The sequence below is a fragment of the Hypomesus transpacificus genome, chromosome 22 (assembly GCF_021917145.1).
Source record: "Hypomesus transpacificus isolate Combined female chromosome 22, fHypTra1, whole genome shotgun sequence".
NCBI classification, from domain to species: Eukaryota; Metazoa; Chordata; class Actinopteri; order Osmeriformes; family Osmeridae; genus Hypomesus; species Hypomesus transpacificus.
The window spans coordinates 6375308-6394461 of NC_061081.1; the positions used below are offsets into that span (position 1 = coordinate 6375308).

At 49.7% G+C, this 19154-nt stretch overlaps 1 protein-coding gene across 3 annotated transcripts; it reads right to left on the reverse strand.

The window, feature by feature from the left end:
• Nucleotides 1-342: 342 nt before the first annotated feature.
• Nucleotides 343-5096, reverse strand: spp1 (secreted phosphoprotein 1). 3 transcript variants are annotated; one of them, XM_047045507.1, is made up of 9 exons: nt 4890-5096; nt 3232-3301; nt 3079-3123; nt 2897-2959; nt 2718-2774; nt 2430-2558; nt 2090-2326; nt 1746-1847; nt 343-1636 (listed from the first exon to the last, which is right to left on the reverse strand). In XM_047045507.1, the coding sequence occupies exons 2-9, from the start codon at nt 3283-3285 to the stop codon at nt 1106-1108; spliced, it is 1218 nt and encodes a 405-aa protein (XP_046901463.1). In that variant the 5' UTR covers nt 3286-3301; nt 4890-5096; the 3' UTR covers nt 343-1105. The 3 variants fall into 3 exon arrangements, with proteins under 3 accessions (XP_046901463.1, XP_046901461.1, XP_046901462.1); XM_047045505.1 differs by having other exon boundaries at nt 1740-1847; XM_047045506.1 differs by lacking the exon at nt 4890-5096 and having other exon boundaries at nt 1740-1847; nt 3232-3451.
• Nucleotides 5097-19154: the final 14058 nt, after the last annotated feature.

The following is a 19154-nucleotide window of genomic DNA, read 5'->3' on the forward strand; positions in this document are numbered from 1 at the left end:
GCACCCCTGGGGGACAGCTGCTGTCATCTCCGTCTGCAGACTGTGTCTGTCTGGGTTCAGTCTTGTCATGGAGCCAGTCAGCATAGCTAGAAGGCACATTGGTGCACGTGAAGGCAAGCAAGACACTTGGGATTCAGCAATGAATATCGGCATGGTAAAGGAGTATTAGACTGTAAATCAAAAGGTTGGAATCCCCCCTATATGTCTATGTATAAAAGTGTCTGCTAAAGGATTGTACTGTTATTATTCTCCTAAATGTTTACCTTTCTGTCCTGATGTTGTTGACACACTTGGGCTTCAGAGTATTGCACACAAAGAATAAAGTTTTATGAAAAAAGGAACTTTATTTATTTAGAAATGTTACAATATGATACATTACAGTAAACAAACTGGGGACAAACAACATGTATTGTAAATAAGGATTGTGCAATGAACAAGACTAACTGTTCTATGTCATGGCTGGAAAGTGAACCATTAGACCTTGCAGGGCCCTGAGTTTGGCTCTTTTACCCAGCATCCACCCTAGCATGCACCATAAGCCCTGAACACATGTACCCACAATGCACCCTAATTCATCTACGTTGCCGTGCATGCAGAGTAGTATGATAGAGTGGACATCAGGAACTCATTCTCCCTGTTAATTCTTAGTTTGCCTCTGACCCCTCCCCTCTCACAGATGACAGCTAGAGGACTCTGGGTAAAAAGGCTAAGGAGCCACTTCCTGGTTCATGCCTAGGATCAATATTTCAAGGATGAGACATGATTTTGCATAAATAAATTGCTCATGGACACTGACATGGGGTCAGCTTTGGCGTGGGTAGAAGACAACACAAGCTCACTTTGACCTCTAAGTGGACTTATGTCTGCAGAGTTGGTTGTCTCTATGTAGAATTTCACTGGAATATAGAGATTGTATACAAATTGTGTGATAAGGTTCGCATATTTTGTTTGTTTTAGGGAAGGACAGTCAGCTGCCGTTAGCTCTGTTGCTATAGGGGACAAATAACAGCTGGTTCCATGAAATCCAAACGTTCATGTTGTCATGCAGTTTTTGTCTCAGCCTTGACATATTCAACCTAGGCTCAGGCGTGTGCTACTCTCTTGGCTACTTGACGAGAATGACTGAAGGGGTCACGACCTCTGCCTCCACCGGCTCCTCTGCCTCCACCGGGACTTCTGCCTCCACCGGCTCCTCTGCCTCCACCGGCTCCACTGCCTCCTCAGCTGAGTCGCTCTCCTGGCTCTCAGCACTCTCGTCGGACTCACTGTCAGCTGCCCCGGGCGTCTCAGTGGCCTCCTCGCTGCTGTGGCTGGCATCAGACTCCTGGCTGGTGCTGGCGTTGTCGCTCTCCCCCTCTGCATCGCTGGCGCTGGAGCTCTCGTCCGGGCTGGAGCTCTCGCCGGCGCTGGCACTCTCCTCCCCCTCCTCCTCTGCCTCCTCTGCCTCCCCCGCCTCCTGCTCCAGGCTCTTGGAAGGGCCGGCCTCCTGGCTGACTTGGGCCACGCGCAGGGCAGGGTCCTCCTGGGAGGAGCCGGATGAGGGATCCACACCCATGACCTCGTCCAGTCCCAGCCCCTGGCTCTCCACCTCTGGGGTGCTGGTGTCCTCATCCAGCAGCTGGTGGACCTGAAGGGCCTGGGAGGGGGGGGGGGGGAGAAAGAGGGTTGCGTGTTACGATTGAATGGGTGTGTGTGATGCATGTATGTGTACGTGTGTGTATTTGTTTGTGAAAACTAACCTGTACCTTGTACACCTTCATGGTCTGCTTCTCGATGTCATTGCCAACGCCGTGTGCGGATGTCTTGCCCATCATCTTGCCCTCATAAGACTTGAATGGGGAGGGAAGCTGTGGGCACAGCATCATGGTGGTCAATGATGTTAATCCTAACCCCTGACCCTGACCATAACTCCGATCATGACCCTGACCGCGTCCCCAACCTTCATTTTGAACCTGACTCTACCCATGACCTTAACTCTGACCTTGACAGGCACTGTCTGGACTACAAGGAGGAGACGACACAAATACAGTAGGTGTGCTATCTCTTTCTCGCACAATCTCCCCCCAGAGGATCAATAAAGTTTCTTTACCTTTTCCACCGTGTTTGTGTCATGGTAGCTCTTCTTGTAGTCACTCGGGTACCCCATGCTGTCCCCTCGGCCGTCATCGTAGATGATGGGAGGGCTGGGCTCCACAGTGGGCTCCACAGTGGGCTCCACAGTAGGCTCCACAGTGGGCTCCACAGTAGGGGGGGCCAGGGTGGACTCTGCCTCCCCTGACTCTGAGCTGTCACTGGACTCCTCCTCCTCCTCCTCCACCACGTCCTCCTATATGCACACACACATACTGTACTCATGCTGTATACTGCATGTGAATGTGACTGTATAGTGAGCATACTCCTGTGTGGATGCTCTGTGGTCTGCTACTCACGCTCTTCTGAGCGTCCTCCTCGCTGTCCTCGCTGTCTGCACTGTCATCACTGTCCACAGAGGCTGTGTCTGAGGCTGAGGCTGGGTCTGAGGCTGGGTCTGAGGCTGTGTCTGAGGCTGTGTCTGAAGCCTGGAGACAGAGACAGACAGATGTACAGGTTAGGAACAGTCTGAACACAGTACAAGTACTAGTGTCAGTACACATCTCTCTAAATAGTTAGATAGATGGCTGTTCTACATGTATGGGGGGGAGGTGGGGGCGCATGCATTATCCATGAAAACATGTTACCTTTACTTCATCAGAGTTGTCTGAACTCTCATCTGATGCTGCTGCTGCTTCAACATTCTGGAACAAAAACACACTGTGAGACAACACACAAACAATAATGTATTTTCCTATGGGGAAATGACTGTGCTGCTTTACAGTGTGTATGTGTGTGTGTGTGTGTACAGCTTGCAGGCTGTTACCTGTACAGGTTCCAGCTCAAAGATTGCTTCTGCAGCCTTCCTCAACACTGGGGCTGGCTTGACCTGGAGACAGGAGCAAAGGACATGTCTTTCTCTCACGCTCTCTCCCTCTCTCTCTCTTTGTCTTACTTTCTCTCGCTTGTCTTTTGTTTGTCATCGCTCCCCCCCCCCCCTCTACTTACCGACTCCTCAGAGCTCTCCGAGCTGCTGCTTGAGCCTTTCTTCACCTGAGGAACAGAGCACAGAGGCTGTCACTATCGCAAGGCAGCTCCACGCAACTCACGTCTCACACACCAAGTTCAAACACCTCCTGCAGTACATGGAGAGGAACTCACCGGTCGGCAGAGGACCGTTACAAAGAGGAGCGTGAACAGAAAGACGGCCTTCATATTTGCAGTTCGGGATCTGCAGAAAAAAACAGAACACAACGGAACACAATTCAGAACAGAACAGAAGATGACTCAGAGCAGGGCAGGACATGACTGATAGAAAACACCAGTTGGTTGGACGGATATGGTTATAAATGCGTAGAACATGGTTCAATCTACAAAACAGACATTTTAAGGAGAGGAAACTCTCCAGACTTAAGAAAACACTCCTGTCAGCAACTCCCCTCCTGAAGCAGGGCGTTGCTGTGTAACTTCAACACTGCAGTGTAAGTGGACGTGATTTAGCCCATAATTATGTTGAGGAGTAGAACCATATTCCCTTCTGAATCCAGCCCTATAGGAAGGAGCTCTGGAGGAAGGAAGTCAATTCCTTATAAGGTCGGCGCAGCCAGACGTCTGAACGGGTCTTCCCTGCGAGCCTGACCTCCAACCAATGAACCGTCTCCCTCCCAGCTTCAACAACATAACAGAGGGCATAGTTGTGCTTTTCCTGCTGCCTGTGTAATTCTCGTAGTTAAAAGTGGAAGCATGTAAGCCACAATGGTAGCAGCGCAGCACGAACAGCCCGTTGCCCTGAGCAGTGCCTTATTTAGGAAGCTGCTGTGCTCTCTCATTACAGCCCGGGAGCTGTATGGGGGAGGCCTCAAATTAGGGGGGTTGATGGAAGAGAGTGGCAGGTAAAGTTGCAGTGAGGAGAGGAGGAGAAGGATGTTCGGAATGGGAGTATTTGAGAGGGAAATGAGAGGTTGTGGAGGGGAGGAGGGAGGCTGTGAGAGAGGGAGGAAAAGGAGGAGATGGAGAAGAGGGGGATTGGGAGGGAATCCTTGAGAGGAATCGAATGGGAGACGAGGATGAAGATGGAGGGATGGAAGAGGAGAGGAGGCGGAATGGGAGACAGTGGGAGGGCAGACGGTGGATGAGAGGAGAACAGGAGGAGGAAAGAGTGGTAAACAAGTGAGAGGGTACCAAGAGAAGAAGTTGTTTGTTAGCAGAGTTCTGACAAGTCGTGGTCAGGTGGTGGTGTCACTCAGACAGAAAATTAGCCTGAGGTTTGTTTCCTGTTTCCTGTTGCCCACAGATTCCGCTTCCAGTCCCCGTCGTGAAAATCACTTATAAAACCACCACACTGCAGTCAACTCAACCAAGCGGGTCTGGCATACCAAACCCTCAACCAATCAACTTTAGTTGGAGACATAACCAGCATTGTCGGGTAAAGACATGCTATTACTGCAACACAAGCGTTGTGACTTACTAGCTTACTCTAGACTCAGTTCTGTTCTCTCACTACAGAAACATAATTACATGCTGCTGAGGCAGCATGAACTTCATCTAAATTGAGAGGAACACAGACTTGCAGACGCCATAGCTTTCCGAGACCCCATTCCACTCCTTGTGCTTCAGATACAGAGCTGATAGAGTGTACATAGAGCAGAGGGCTACACGTTCTACTCATCTCCATGCGTCATCTACACACCCATAAACCCTGCTGTGCACTGTTGTATCTCTGCACATCAAGTCTCAGCCAAAGGCACTGTTGTGGGTTTGACATGTCCACACACGACAGCTTCAGCATGGATGGAAGGACATGTCTGTCTGTTCCTTACCTGGCTGTGGTTCTGAAAGGATCCTTCTGTGGATGGTAGCAGGAAGGTGGAGATGATTGGGATGGTTGGAGCTGCTTGTCTGAGTCCACGGCAGGCAGGAAGGATAGCGAGTGTCGGAGAGGAAGACACAGAGAGAGAGAGAGAGAGAGAGAGAGCTGCTGTGATCAGTACGCTCCTGTCTGTCTGTCAGTCTGTCAGAGAGAGGAGGATCTGCACTGTGAGGATGCTGCTGAATCCTGCTGTTTGGTTGGCTTATAAACCCTGCTGCCTCGAGGGACAGCCAATCGGAGCCCGGGCTGTGATGTCATGAGGTCAGCCACCACAGGCCCACCTCTCCTCTCCCACTCTTCCTGTGGTCGGAGCGGCCACAAGCCTGGCACTGCCAGCACACACACACACACACATATGTACACTCACACATATAAACTCACAGACATAGGGACTCACATACACTCACGGACACATGCATGAAGTCACAAACACATGCGTTACTTACTCACACACATACCCACACGCATACACAAACACGCATGAACTCACAAACTGCAATGATTCACAAACACATGCACCCTCAGACATGCATGAACACACACATTAACTAATTTACACACACAAACACACACTTCTTCCGTTTTGTTTTAGTGGCTGTGAACTGGCCAGCCCTGTGTGACTCAGAGACATGGTCCATGTCTAACTAAGTCCTAGGGCCATTGTCTCATAATCACCTGATGGGTGATTCAGTCAGAATAGATGAAGAGGTTTATCTGTTGAGACAGGACCGAGCGAGGGAGGAGGGACGTTCGAACGGTTTACAGTGTTGTTGAACCTCCAGACATCCAGGGGTGCATACTCTGAATTCTAGAATGTTGTTTCATCTCATTAAATGTGGGGGCTGTCTCGGGAAGGTGGTACTTTAGACAGATACAGGAGCACTTCTGATTGCTTTATGACTCAATCACTCCCTCGACGTGCAATTAACCTGTCTGGATCTGATGCTTAATGTTTGACAGCAGTCTGACACACGGACTGACTAACTGACTGAAAGGTTGACTGACTGACTGACTGACTGACTGACTGGGTGGCTGACTGACTGGGTGGCTGACTGACTGACTGACTGACTGGGTGGCTGACTGGCAGAATGACTGACTGACTGACGGGGTGGCTGACTGACTGACTGACTGACTGACTGGGTGGCTGACTGACTGACTGACTGGCAGAATGACTGACTGACTGACTGGGTGGCTGACTGACTGACTGACTGGCTGACTGACTGGGTGGCTGACTGGCAGAATGACTGACTGACTGGCTGACTGGGTGGCTGACTGTCAGAATGACTGACTGACTGACTGACTGACTGGGTGGCTGACTGACTGGCTGACTGAAAGGTTGACTGACTGACTGACTGACTGGGTGGCTGACTGGCAGAATGACTGATCTCCACAAGGGTATTCAGACCTCAGAGGGAAGTTGAGAACTGTGCGTGTGTGGGTGTGTGTGTGCCAGCATGTGTGTGTGTGTGTGTGTGTGTGTGTGTGTATGACTGGGCTTGAAAAACTGAGTGTGACTGAGGGGGAATTACTGCAGAGGAAGACTGAACAGCAGACATGCAACTGATAAACAGACAGTCTGAACAGCCTGTGTGTTTGTACACATGTGTGTGTGACCATGTGAGAGAGTGTATGTGTGTGCACCTATGTGTTGCCAGACACAAGGTGGTTCCCCCAACAGGTGAGCACTAGGGACTCCTCAGACACCACGGCAACACCACGAGCCCTTCCCTCTCACCCAGAGGCCAACCACTCCTCAACCACGGCCGTCCACGTTTGTGTCAACAGATTCTACAACATCTGAATGCAGACGAATGAACGAATTGAATCCTTCAAAACAGACATCCTACACAATACAAAGCTCATTCTGTGTTCTCCGGGCTGAGATCGTCAGCTGATGGGGAACCATGTAAACCAGGTGAGAGTTAGTCCACAGTGTTGTAATAATGCATGTGAGAACGGGCAGCATGCTAGAACATCTGTGTCTGCCGCCTCGGCATGGAAACAACCACTCAAACCTCGGGGACTTTCAGACCCTGACCCTCATTTACAGGCTGGCGCTGTGTGTTCTAAGGGGATTATTGAATCAAGCCAATGACGTTTCGTTATCATAAAACTCTCCAAGAGAGTGTTAGGCTCCGAGGCTGAGGTCATACATGGTGGTCATACATGGTTGGACTGCTTCTCTCTGGATTGCTAGCTGTTCATTGTGGAATCAGTGGAAGGTGGCCAAGGACTGAGTGTGTCTGAGTGTGTTCTCAGTTGTGTAACACATCTCCACGGCATAGCTGTACCGTAACACATCTTGTCAGCTAACGATGCGTAGTAAAAATACATGCTGTGCTCTCTGAGAGAGAGAGAATAAAGTTAGAGATTGGTCTGAGATGGAGCTATGCGCCCATGCCCAGACTAAGTATATCTCAAACAACAGGCCATTTCGAGGCAAAGTATGTCTGAAGGAAAGAACCATGGTAAACATGACTGAAGAGTAGAAAGTATTCAGTCAAAAGTACCCTCGCCACCAGCTCATCAACATCAGTGACTGACAGTCCTGTCACAGTGTCTCTGTATGGCTGCATGTGACAGTGTCTCTGTATGGCTGCATGTGACAGTGTCTCTGGATGGCTGCATGTGACAGTGTCTCTGGATGGCTGCATGTGACAGTGTCTCTGGATGGCTGCATGTGACAGTGTCTCTGGATGGCTGCATGTGACAGTGTCTCTGTATGGCTGCATGTGACAGTGTCTCTGTATGGCTGCATGTCTCAGTGTCTCTTTATGGCTGCATGTGACAGTATTTCTGTCAGTGTTTAGAGGGATGCAGTATTTTTCCTGACATGATGGTTATTTTCTGATCCCGCTGGTTGTGGCTGGTAATTGTATTGGTTAGAGGTATTTTTCATGAACACAAAATTACACACACGCACACACACACACACACACACACTGACAGGTCTTACTGTATGTCTACTGCTTCCACCTCCAGTTTCCACAGTGACTAGGCAGCCTTGCGTACTTCCTGTCTCTGGTTTGGGCCCCTGTGTCTCACTTCCAGGAACACCATGATATGAGTTTCCATGAATGATCGCTAATGTGTATAGACCACAAAAAAACAACTTATTAGCACACCTACGCACATATAGGCACCTTCATCCTTAAACAAAGCAAGGAGCACGTAAGACCCATGCACAATGTCTGGAGTCACGTATCGTGTGTGTTATCAAAACAACTGGATGTCAGTCAGGAACATCAGAACTTGTTGACAACTCGAAATGAGACAAAGGTAAAGTGAGAGCCGGCAGCTACAGCAGGTCCTCAGGCACACCCAGGGTGCCGCCCCTACCTCCCGCTACCTGTTTGGGGCCGGCACACCTGGCTGGCTCCCTTACCGTCCTCATCCAGACATTCCTGCTCTAATTGTCTGTGATGAAGACGTGTCGTAGCCCCCTAATGAGGCTTGATGACGGGGCCAGTTCTCTTGTCCCAGATCGCCCCTGGAACAGTGGAACAGTGGAACAGTGCTGCCCTGTTTGACTTGGCTTGGCTGTTTGTCTGGGGCCGCCCATGAAAGCTGCTGTTTTCCTTATGTCTGAGGATGTCGTTTATGTTCCTGGAGTTGGGTCATTCAGGGCGGGGTCCCCCCCCTCCTCCACGCGCCCGTGGAAACGCTACATTCTACTCCCTGAGATGAAGTTGCTCCATACAGGCTTTATAAACGTAGAGACTTTACTATACAGGCCTTAGTTCCTGTTGTAAAAAAACGTTTATTGCATTTGTTTGCAGTAAAGCAAACAGCATAGCTTTGGGGTTACTGGAGGACATGCCATGACTGCAGCATTTCACCTCAGAGCACGTCAACACGAGCTGGACGCCCTGCACCCAATGGGTCCTCTGGTCTAATTGTGATGGAGAATAGTTAAGTAGACCAGGGGTTAGATCTATGCATGCTACACAGAGACAATGAGTTGGATTGTCGTATTTCAAAGTTGTTGCTGGGTATGCAGTTCATTCAGAAGAATGTCCTTGTTACAATGTGTACGCCCTTGTTATAGGAAGAACCCATACGTTGGTGTATTTCAGTAGTTATGTTTATATTTCATGATTATGGGTTTCGTTACTGTGCGGACGGCCCATGGCAGGCTTTCAGCCAGACCTTGACTCTATGGCATGATGGACCTCTATACTGTATACAGCGTGCTCTGTACTGTGTACTGCGTACTCTGTACTGTGTACTGCGTAATCTGTGCTGTGGACTGCATACTCCGTACTGCGTATTCTGTACTGTGTACTGTGTACTGTTTCCTCTGTATTCTGAAATATGTACCGTATACTCCACGTTATTTAGTACTCCACTGTGTCCACATACTCTGTGCTGTGACTGAGTGGAGTTAGGTCTGTGGAGGGGCCGTTGTATTAGATCAACCCAGGCAGAAGTCCATGTGCTAATCCTGTCCATGTGGACGAACGCTGAGTCAACACCATCATTAAACACAAACACTGTAATGACAGCCCTCTCTGGAGGAGAGCACAGTGACAGCCCTCTGTGGAGGAGAGCATAGTGACAGCCCTCTGTGGAGGAAAGCACAGTGACAGCCCTCTGTGGAGGAGAGCACAGTGACAGCCCTCTCTGGAGGAGAGCACAGTGACAACTCTCTGTGGAGGAGAGCACAGTGACAGCCCTCTGTGGAGGAGAGCACAGTGACAGCCCTCTCTGGAGGAGAGCACAGTGACAGCCCTCTGTGGAGGAGAGCATAGTGACAGCCCTCTCTGGAGGAGAGCACAGTGACAGCCCTCTCTGGAGGAGAGCACAGTGACAGCCCTCTGTGGAGGAAAGCACAGTGACAGCCCTCTCTGGAGGAGAGCACAGTGACAGCCCTCTGTGGAGGAGAGCACAGTGACAGCCCTCTCTGGAGGAGAGCACAGTGACAGCCCTCTGTGGAGGAGAGCAGTGGAAGCATGAAGGAGGCTCTACCATATCCAGCAAACCCATGGATCTCACTGCTTCAGGAAGATGCTTTCCGATCTGTCCGTTCGTCTTAAGACTCCAACATGAAACTATTTCATTGAAGCACACACACACAACCTGTTTCCTTGACACACACATATAATCAGTTTTCTTCAAACACACACATTTCAAACAGACAAACAGCCTGTTTTCTTCAAATGAACAAGGGTGATCTGTACGTTCTCACCATTCCAAGGCTCCACAACTTTCCACCAGGAAGGGCCCAGTTTTTGTTACTTTGACGTGCCTGTCTGATGCCAGCATCCAAATAACTCAATCTATGGCATTCACACACATATGTGAGGCATTTAACAAGTATACCAGAAACCCTCTCAGTCAGTCCTGTCTCAGTACTGGTGCTGGCCACTGTGCCAGAGGGTGTGATTCTGTGTTTTGGGGTATTCTAATAATATTTAACAAGTTCTCTGGTAAAACAAGCTGTAAAGTTTGCCCCGACATCGTTCCCTTGGACGGAGACGGTAAGTAGCGGGAAAGAGTTTGTGGTGATATTAAAAAGATGCAGGCTATTTCCCACTGCTGCCCAACAGCACTTCAGTTTGTTATGCAATCTTTGTGTTTACTGTTATTTGTTTTTGTAATATTTTCAATTGGACATCTTTGATCGTCGACAAGACGTGATGTTTTTGAGAACTGAAGAGACCCATAAGACATGTTTTTGAAACAATAAGAAAGTACAAGAAGTAGCAGTGTTTGTCCAGGCTTGACCTGGTTCTGTTTATGCACTACTGCAGACTGGGAAACACCCCTACCCCCACCCCTCATTACAGACTGCTGGGAGACTCCACCACCCCCACCTCTCATTACAGACTGCTGGGAGACTCCACCACCCCCACCTCTCATTACAGACTGCTGGGAGACTCCACCACCCCCACCCCTCATTACAGACTGCTGGGAGACTCCACCACCCCCACCTCTCATTACAGACTGGAGCTTCTGGACGGAGCCTCGGCTTGATGGCTCTCACGCCTCATGCTGTGCCTCACTGTTGCATTGCTAGTCATATGTTGATAAGTAAGGGTAAAGATCTGATATTGGTCTAAACTGGTACAATGTAAACCAATGACTGCTGGTATATCTCTGCCAGGGGTTTCCAGTGCTTGTCAGATCCTTACTCAACAAACCACTCATTTACTGCGTCATAAAGGCCTTTTACGAGCTGCTCAAACATAAACCATGTTCATTAAACATTAATGAATTAACTGGAGCAGAGCCGGAGGGGGATTTAGAACACATGAATATCAAGCACTGCTGGGTCTCTTGTGTTTGGTCCTTCTCTGCAGCCACCAGAAGGGACCTCTGGGAAGCCAAATGTTTGCGGGCTGTACGTATGAGGACAGGATCTATACATATCTGAGACGAGGGAAAATACTCTTGGTTTGTCATTTATTAGATAAACACTTGCTAGAGCGGATCGTTAGGCTTATTTTACAAGCCTGTGTAAAGTCTCTGCAGAGAGCCAGAGAACCCAAGAACCATGCTGCGCTGTAAAAGACTCTGGAGCTGGATGACCTAGGATGGACCTGAGGTGGAAACAGATTCCCAGGAAAGCTTCCTACTTCATCATCCTTTACAGCAATCCAACTCAAACTCCCTCCCATATAAAGACCTCATTGCGGTTCAGTGCTGTCCAGAGTGTTGATTCCTGAACCACTGAGCACTCTATGTTCTTTTGTGTCTGGCTCTTAGACGGCGAGTAGATAATGATGCTCTTAAGTCAAGGTTGGTTGGTTCAGGTGACTGACCCCGGTGCAAGCCCAGCATACAGACCCAGCACAGGGACCCAGGCTGTCCTTTTACAAGTCTGTGGTCCCAAAGCACATCTGACACACAGACACACAGTCTGGCTTCCTGTCATGTGTGGCTAGAGTGGTGGCTAGTGCTGCAGATTCATGTCTGGTCTGGGTCAGGTTTGTTTACACACACTATACAAGTTCTGCTGACTTCACTGTTATCGATAAACATCTAGAACTCAGCACTTTTCTCAGACCTAACCATCCTCCCAACCCCCCAGACCTCCACTCCCCCAGGCCTCCATCTCTCCACCCCCCCAGCCCTCCATCTCTCCCCCTTCCCAGCCCTCCATCTCTCCCCCTTCCCAGGCCTCCATCTCTCCACCCCCCCAGGCCTCCATCTCTCCACCCCCCCAGCCCTCCATCTCTCCACCCCCCCAGCCCTCCATCTCTCCCCCTTCCCAGGCCTCCATCTCTCCACTCCCCCAGGCCTCCATCTCTCCACTCCCCCAGGTCTCCATCTCTCCACTCCCCCAGGCCTCCATCTCTCCACTCCCCCAGGTCTCCATCTCTCCACCCCCCCAGCCCTCCATCTCTCCACTCCCCCAGCCCTCCATCTCTCCCCCTTCCCAGGTCTCCATCTCTCCACCCCCCCAGGTCTCCATCTCTCCACTCCCCCAGGTCTCCATCCACCACTGAGCTCCCTCCTGCTACATAGCCCCAAGTACCCAGTCTCAGTCCAGCACAGGAGGCCCCATCCGACCCACTCATACCCAACCTTGACCTGAACCACGGGCCCCTGTCTCCTGCAGACCAACAACACCAGGATATTTGAGGCCGCAGTTGACATAGAACACTGGGTTGTATGGGTGGAGTCATCAGCCTGTTTACAATTTCAGTTCAATTCTTTGAAAGAAGCAAACATAAAAACAAGACACGATTTCCACGGAATTGTTGCGAGCCCACTTTTATATATTTTGTCATTTGTTTTCAGACAGTCTGAGACAGAAACACATAGTTTCACAAATATGTTTTACTAGAGTAGTTTTTTCCACCAAGAGACCGTGCAACAACGTTATCCTACCCTGGTAGTGCCAGGCCTAATGACTTGACTGCTATTTCAGACTGCCATTAAAGCCACAATCCGTGATATTTCCCGCTATTCTTCCAAAAGTTATTTCAAGTCCTGATATTGTTGGTCAGGCTTGGCCTGGGTCACTGTTCAGGGTGAAACATCATACAGTGGACGTGTGAAGACAGGTTGAATCAAACTGGCTTGTCCAAATCAGAAGATGCACCAGTCTGTACTGTTCTGGTAAAGTCTGGTGTGACCCGATCTGGTTTGATACATTCTGGCCTAGTCTGGCCCTGTCTGACCTAGTCTGGCCTAGTCTGGCCTAGTCTGGCCTAGTCTGGCCCTGTCTGGCCTAGTCTGGCCTAGTCTGGCCTAGTCTGGCCCTGTCTGGGCCTGTCTTGTCTGTTTTGGTCTGGTTTTTGCCAGTGTTTAGGCCTACTGTAGAATAAAGTGATAACTAGGAGGTCTTTCTGTTTAGACTGCTATGTTAATTAACAACATGAAACACTGCAGCTGTTTAATGGCCCTAAGAAACCACACTTTGACATTTCACTGTGTGTGACTCACTAGAGCTAAAATGGCTAATTCACACACACACACACACACACACAGACACACACTGTACTGCAGACGCCCACACAAACTGTACTGCCCGCACACACACACATGCACACACACAAACTGTCTGGCACACGCACGCACACAAACGCTCACAGACTTTACTATAGGCACACATACATACACTTTACTGCAGAACACTCTCACACATACTGAAATTACACTCAGTCTACTGTACTGCACACACACACACATACTCTCTCTCACTCACTCACTCTCTCTCTCTCTCTCTCTCTCTCTCTCTCTCTCTCTCTCTCTCCTCTCTCAGGGTGTTTACAGAGACTGGAGCAATGGTAATGACTTCAGACCCTGAGGTGGCAGAAGATATACTCTGGCAGTAATTCACCTGTCTCACAAGGTTTTATGTAGGTTTGTGTCGTGGTGTGCTTGTGTGTGCATGTGGGTATGTGGTTGACATAGAGCTGATGTCTTCAGAGGATGTCCCTCTTGTGTGTATCCTAGGTGTCCTGCTTCCCGGGCCTGCCTCCCACCCAGACACACAGCTCTCCATCACGGTCTTGTCTTCTCCTAACAGTCCCCAAATGGCAAGCAGGCTTCGTCAGAAATCATCCCTGACACGTCCAGACGATTTACAGCCATATTTCCTCGTGTGGCGTGCGTGTGCATGTGTCCGTGTGAGTGTCAAAGGGTTCACATATGAGTGTGTGCAGGAGTGTTCTCGAGTGTGTCCACCGCAGTCCCTGCCCCCCCCCGTCCCCCTGCCCCCCCGTCCCCCGTCCCCCCCCCATCCCCCGTCCCCCCCCATGTCCCCGCTCACCCCAGACAGAGAGAGGGCAGCAGACGCGATGGCTCTTTTACGAGAGCAGTTCCAGGATGGAGCGTCCTCTCTGCTGAAGACGCATGCAGCTCTCAGGACTATTTACGTCTCGGCACGTCACGGTGGGTCTGCTCAAGGCCTGTGCGCCGGCTTGGAGCTGTGTATGTGTGTGAGTGTATGTGTAAGTCTGTGCAAATGGGTTGTGTGTGGCTGACGGGTCTGACCTGTCTTGCTGCACAGGTGGTTCGGATGTGTCTCATGGCACGGACCATCTCCACCATCCCCAACACTGCCAATGGTACAGCTCGCCCAGTGCTGTAACCATGACCGCAATAAGGTCAAGCTGGGGTCCAATCCTGCCAGTCTGGGAAAACATCAGTGGGACTGAGTGAACTGGATCCTGACTAAGCCAGGTTAGAAGTGGAGATCTGATAACTTGTCAGTGGAGTGGAGAGGTCTGTAGTAGACAGAGGTCAGTTCTGTGGTCTGAGGTATGGAGCAGGACGCTGTGTGTGTCAGTTGTGTGTTCCCTTCCAGAGGTAATTACAGACTGCTAGTGGAGGTTCATGCTGCCGGACTCCCAGCCCAGCTCCAAGGTCCTCTGTCTGCGACGGAAGTGACCTTACATGGGCAGGTCTGGAGGCCACCTTCCCAGCCCAAACACTGACCAGACTCACAGAAACACTCACACACACAGAGGCACAAGCACACCGGCACATACTCACACACGAGCACACACTTACACACCCCACGCACTCTGGGACAAACCCTCGCCCCAGTCCTTCTCTCCAAACATGTTGTTCTCTGAGAATGAGAGTTCTCCTGCAGTCACTCTGGTCTATTTCCGGACGCTGTCATCCTGATCCATGTTTTCCTGTTGGACCACAACCGTGGGTTCAAGAGACGTTTTCCATGACCTGGTGTCTCTGCTCTCACCACCCGAACCCCCCCCCCCCCCCCCCCCCATCTTTGGGTGGAGGCAGGGGGCAAAATGAGGCCTGGGTGGAGCACAGTCTGCTGTATGTTCGTGTAATCGAGGTGAGTTGGTGAAACGTACTTGGTGTAAATACCGCCCACGCATGTCACAGAATTACTGGGCATGCTGTGTATCTGGGAGGAGGTCACATGGGTTTAAATGTCAGACGACCCTCAATCCCATGATCCGTAACATCAGGGCTGTTTCACTCTCAGAGACCACTGTGTTTGAATATCTTGATGACGGCTCTGTCCATCACATTTTTGAGAGAGAGAGAGAGACAGAGTGTGTGCATGTGTGTGTGTACAGGCTCCATGTTTTACTGTGCCAGAGGACATATCTCCCCTCAACCAAACTTGTTTTGGTTCTTTCCAGCATGTTTTAACTGTTGAGTGATGTGGGCCAAACCATGGAGGCCTCGTCAAGCTGCCAACCCTAATGTTGTGAGAACATAAACAGTGAATGGTTTGGTTTGGAGGAAAGCATTTACATTGCAGACGATACACATATCAGAGGACTGCACATCTCACTTCCCCCTAAGATTCCAAGCAGGGTGAATTGTCACACTCTCCAAGTTGAATATAAATAAACACAGACAACGTTTTGAACAGAACAGTTTTGTTGTTTCATAAATGGGCAAAGCTAGTTCAGGAACAGCTCTCAAGCAGGGGACTTCGTCAGCTGACATCTGACTCACGCAATCAACTGCAGGTGTGTTCATTGAAGCTCGTTGGTCGTCCTCTACAGGTTACAGAAACGCTGAATGCTTTCACAGACATGTGCTTCAGGCTCACACGTTATGCATTGCCATGTACCTGCATATCATGCACCTGCTGCTACTCTCCACCATCACCTGCTCCTCCACGCTGTCCGTCTGAACTGTTCAAAAGGCTATGAGTCGTTTGATTTCATTTCCTGTCCACTGGGGATTTCGGTCCTGTGCCTTGTTGATTGTATGTACTTGTGCTGTGTTGGCTGTTTTAAGGCAGGGTGCGTTCCCTCAGTCCACCAAAGTCAAACCTATTTCCATTGGAAGAAAGGGTTCAATCAGTACACAAATCAGTATGACATGCATCAATGTCTCTGCTGTGCTATCTATAAGGGTATTTCACTTTCAGAATGTTTACTTTGTTACATACAGTGTCATGCTCATTTCTGTGCATAGTCATGCCATCAAAGTGGAGGGATATCATCCTATGAAAGGTAGTTGGAGAACTTAGTGGACTAGGATCTCCCCTGACAAGTTTCAAACAAAGATATGTTTTTTTTGCCTGCTGTAATACTAATAAAAGAACAAACTTAGCATGTTAAAGTTTAAGTATAGGAATCTCTGTCCTTTCTGAGACTTTTATATGGCTTTGTCTTTTTATTTGATGCTATACTTGTTCCCCTTAGCATCTATTTTCTCCAGCGTTAGACTCCAATAGCTTTCTTCCATTTCCTGACGGGTTTGCGAAGCTCATAAACTCAGTTGTAGTGTCTTTATGGAGGAGAGCGAGGGAGTGGTGCGAATCGTCTTTATGCCGGAGACGGGGGCAGGGGCTCAAAGCGTCTTTTGTAAAGGGAGCGAGGGAAACACAAGCACGCACAGACACTATTATATTTGCACTGCAACTTTGCGCACTGTTTAACGCACATCATTTGATGTGAGGGTCCGTTATGCTATGACAGTAATTCTGCTTTAATCCAATCTGAGGGTCTTGTAACGCTCCAGAGAAAACAACCTTACATTTCGTGCATCCACTCATTGAGGTGAACAATGTTATTAACCAGATGTGTGATCGTCTTTAGATTTACATGGCAAAGACAGATAATGAGTTGAGATGGTTTGGTTGGTCGAAATATCAAAATATGTGTTTAGCTGTTGTCAGAATATGTGACCTCCTTGTTACATCCCTTGAAATGTCTAAAGCACCAACCAAACAATCTCAGGTGACTTATCTGTCCTGCTGGACATAGTCCACAAGAGGTCATATATTTTGATACCTCAGGTTTTAGTTTTAAAGTATTATAATTTTTGGGATTGGATTGGATTGAATGGAATTAGCTATAAAAATAAACATCATTTTGTTCAATGTGCACTTTTGCAAACCTGACCTGACTGGATATCCGTGGTGGTGTAGCCGGCTTACGTAGTGGGGATGTTTAGAAGAGGTGGTCAGTTGCGTGCGTCAGAGGACCCAAGATCAAAGCCTGGAGAGGAAGTGAACTGACAAGTACTACAATTCCACCTATGACACTCTCAGTATCTCTGAAGGTCCACCGTGTGTCACTGTTCACCACTGTACTGTGGAGTGCTCTGTTAGGAGCTGGGGGCCTGACTGGTCCTGGCAGCAAAGCAGAAATCCCTCCACAGCCATGTATCTCCACTAGGTGGCAGTGTTCCACAGGCCAGTCATGGATGTCTCCTCTTTGGACCCGTCTGGATGCGTTCTTTTGAACCAAGCTGTAGTGACCCCTACTTCACCATGCGTTGCAGGAGTGAGACCAAGGTTTGGGTCGAGTTCAGGGTCAGATTGTAGTGATGCAGTCAGGGTTAGGATCAGGGTTTGGAGGTTGGGGACATGCTTCAGGTTTGGTCAGAGTGATAGAGAGATGGATGTTTGTTTGTCTCTCTAACCTGTCTGTTTCTATAGCCTATCAGAACCTGTCTGTTTCTGCTGGTTTTCCCTCAGTGTTAATGATATTTTATTCTCTGCTGTGTGGGAGGGGAGTGGCCATGTAACCACGGTGACATGACCCATCATTCACGAAAGAGGAAATAACTTATTCTCCGACACATGCAAACTCATTTGCGCACAAAAACAAAAAACCAAGAAGTAACCTTTCACTCAGGCAGAGTCGGTCTTTGAGGAACTGGAGCTGCACTTCCACATGTGCTTCAGCTGTTCAACAACTATTCTATTTTCGTTGAAATATTTCCTCATGTAACACACCTGAAACACACACGGGTTGGGGAAACAACACAACATCCGCCGAGCAGGCTGTAAATAAAGTTTCTCACTCAGTCACAGGAAGGACAACACACATGACCTTTTGGTGAGCCAGGTTGAGTGGGTGAAAGTAGACATTTCTTTCCAGACTTTATGCGAAGTTGAGTGGGTTTACTGAGCAAATGTGTGAGTGATGAAGCGTGTTTGTGTGTGCAAGAGAACTGACAGGAAACACAACGGCTGCATATTCAGAACAAAGCACAGCCCACTCTGGTCACGTAGTCATTCTCTGACACTTACTGTGGCCCTCCCTACCATCTCTGCCTCCCTCTGCCTCCCTATGCCCTCCCTACCATCTCTGCCTCCCTCTGCCTCCCTATGCCCTCCCTACCATCTCTGCCTCCCTCTGCCTCCCTCTGCCTCCCTCTGCCCTCCTCTACCTCCCTCTGATCCCCAACGCCCCCCTTTGCCTCCCTCTACCTCCCTCTGCCTCCCTCTGCCTCCCTCTGCCTCCCTCTGCTTCCCTCTGCCCTCCTCTGCTCCCCTCTGCTCCCCTCTGCCCCCCTCTGCCCCCCTCTGCCCCCCTCTGCTTCCCTCTGCCCCCCTCTGCTTCCCTCTGCCTCCCTCTGCTTCCTTCTGCCTCCTTCTGCCTCCTTCTGTCTCCCTCTGCCTCCCTCTACCCCCCTCTGCCCCCCCCACCCCCTTCTGCCTCCGTCTGCCTCCTTCTGTCTCCCTCTGCCTCCCTCTACCCCCCTCTGCCCCCCCACCTCCTTTTGTCTCCCTCTGCCTCCCTCTACCCCCCTCTGCCCCCCTCTGCCCCCCACCCCCTTCTGCCTCTCTCTGCCTCCCTCTGCCCTACTTTGTTGGTTTGTTGTGTGTCATCTTCCCCAATGAGTTTCTGTTTCTCCTTGCTGCTGCTCATTTCACACTACAGCCTCCACACACCATGGTGGGAGTGTCTGGAAGTATTCTCACTGTTGATTTCAAAACCGCAGTCACACTTCATTGATATGCTAACACCAAGTGTGTTTTTGTGAGTGTGTGTATGCTTATGCAGCAAGCAACCACATGCTGATGTGTTCA

Coding starts and splice junctions, on each gene's coding strand:
- spp1 (XM_047045505.1), bottom strand. CDS start 3,285: ATGAAGGCCGTCTTTCTGTTCACGCTCCTCTTTGTAACGGTCCTCTGC. Junction 3,124..3,231: donor TAACGGTCCTCTGCCGACCG/GTGAGTTCCTCT, acceptor TCTGTTCCTCAG/GTGAAGAAAGGCTCAAGCAG. Junction 2,960..3,078: donor CGGAGAGCTCTGAGGAGTCG/GTAAGTAGAGGG, acceptor TCCTGTCTCCAG/GTCAAGCCAGCCCCAGTGTT.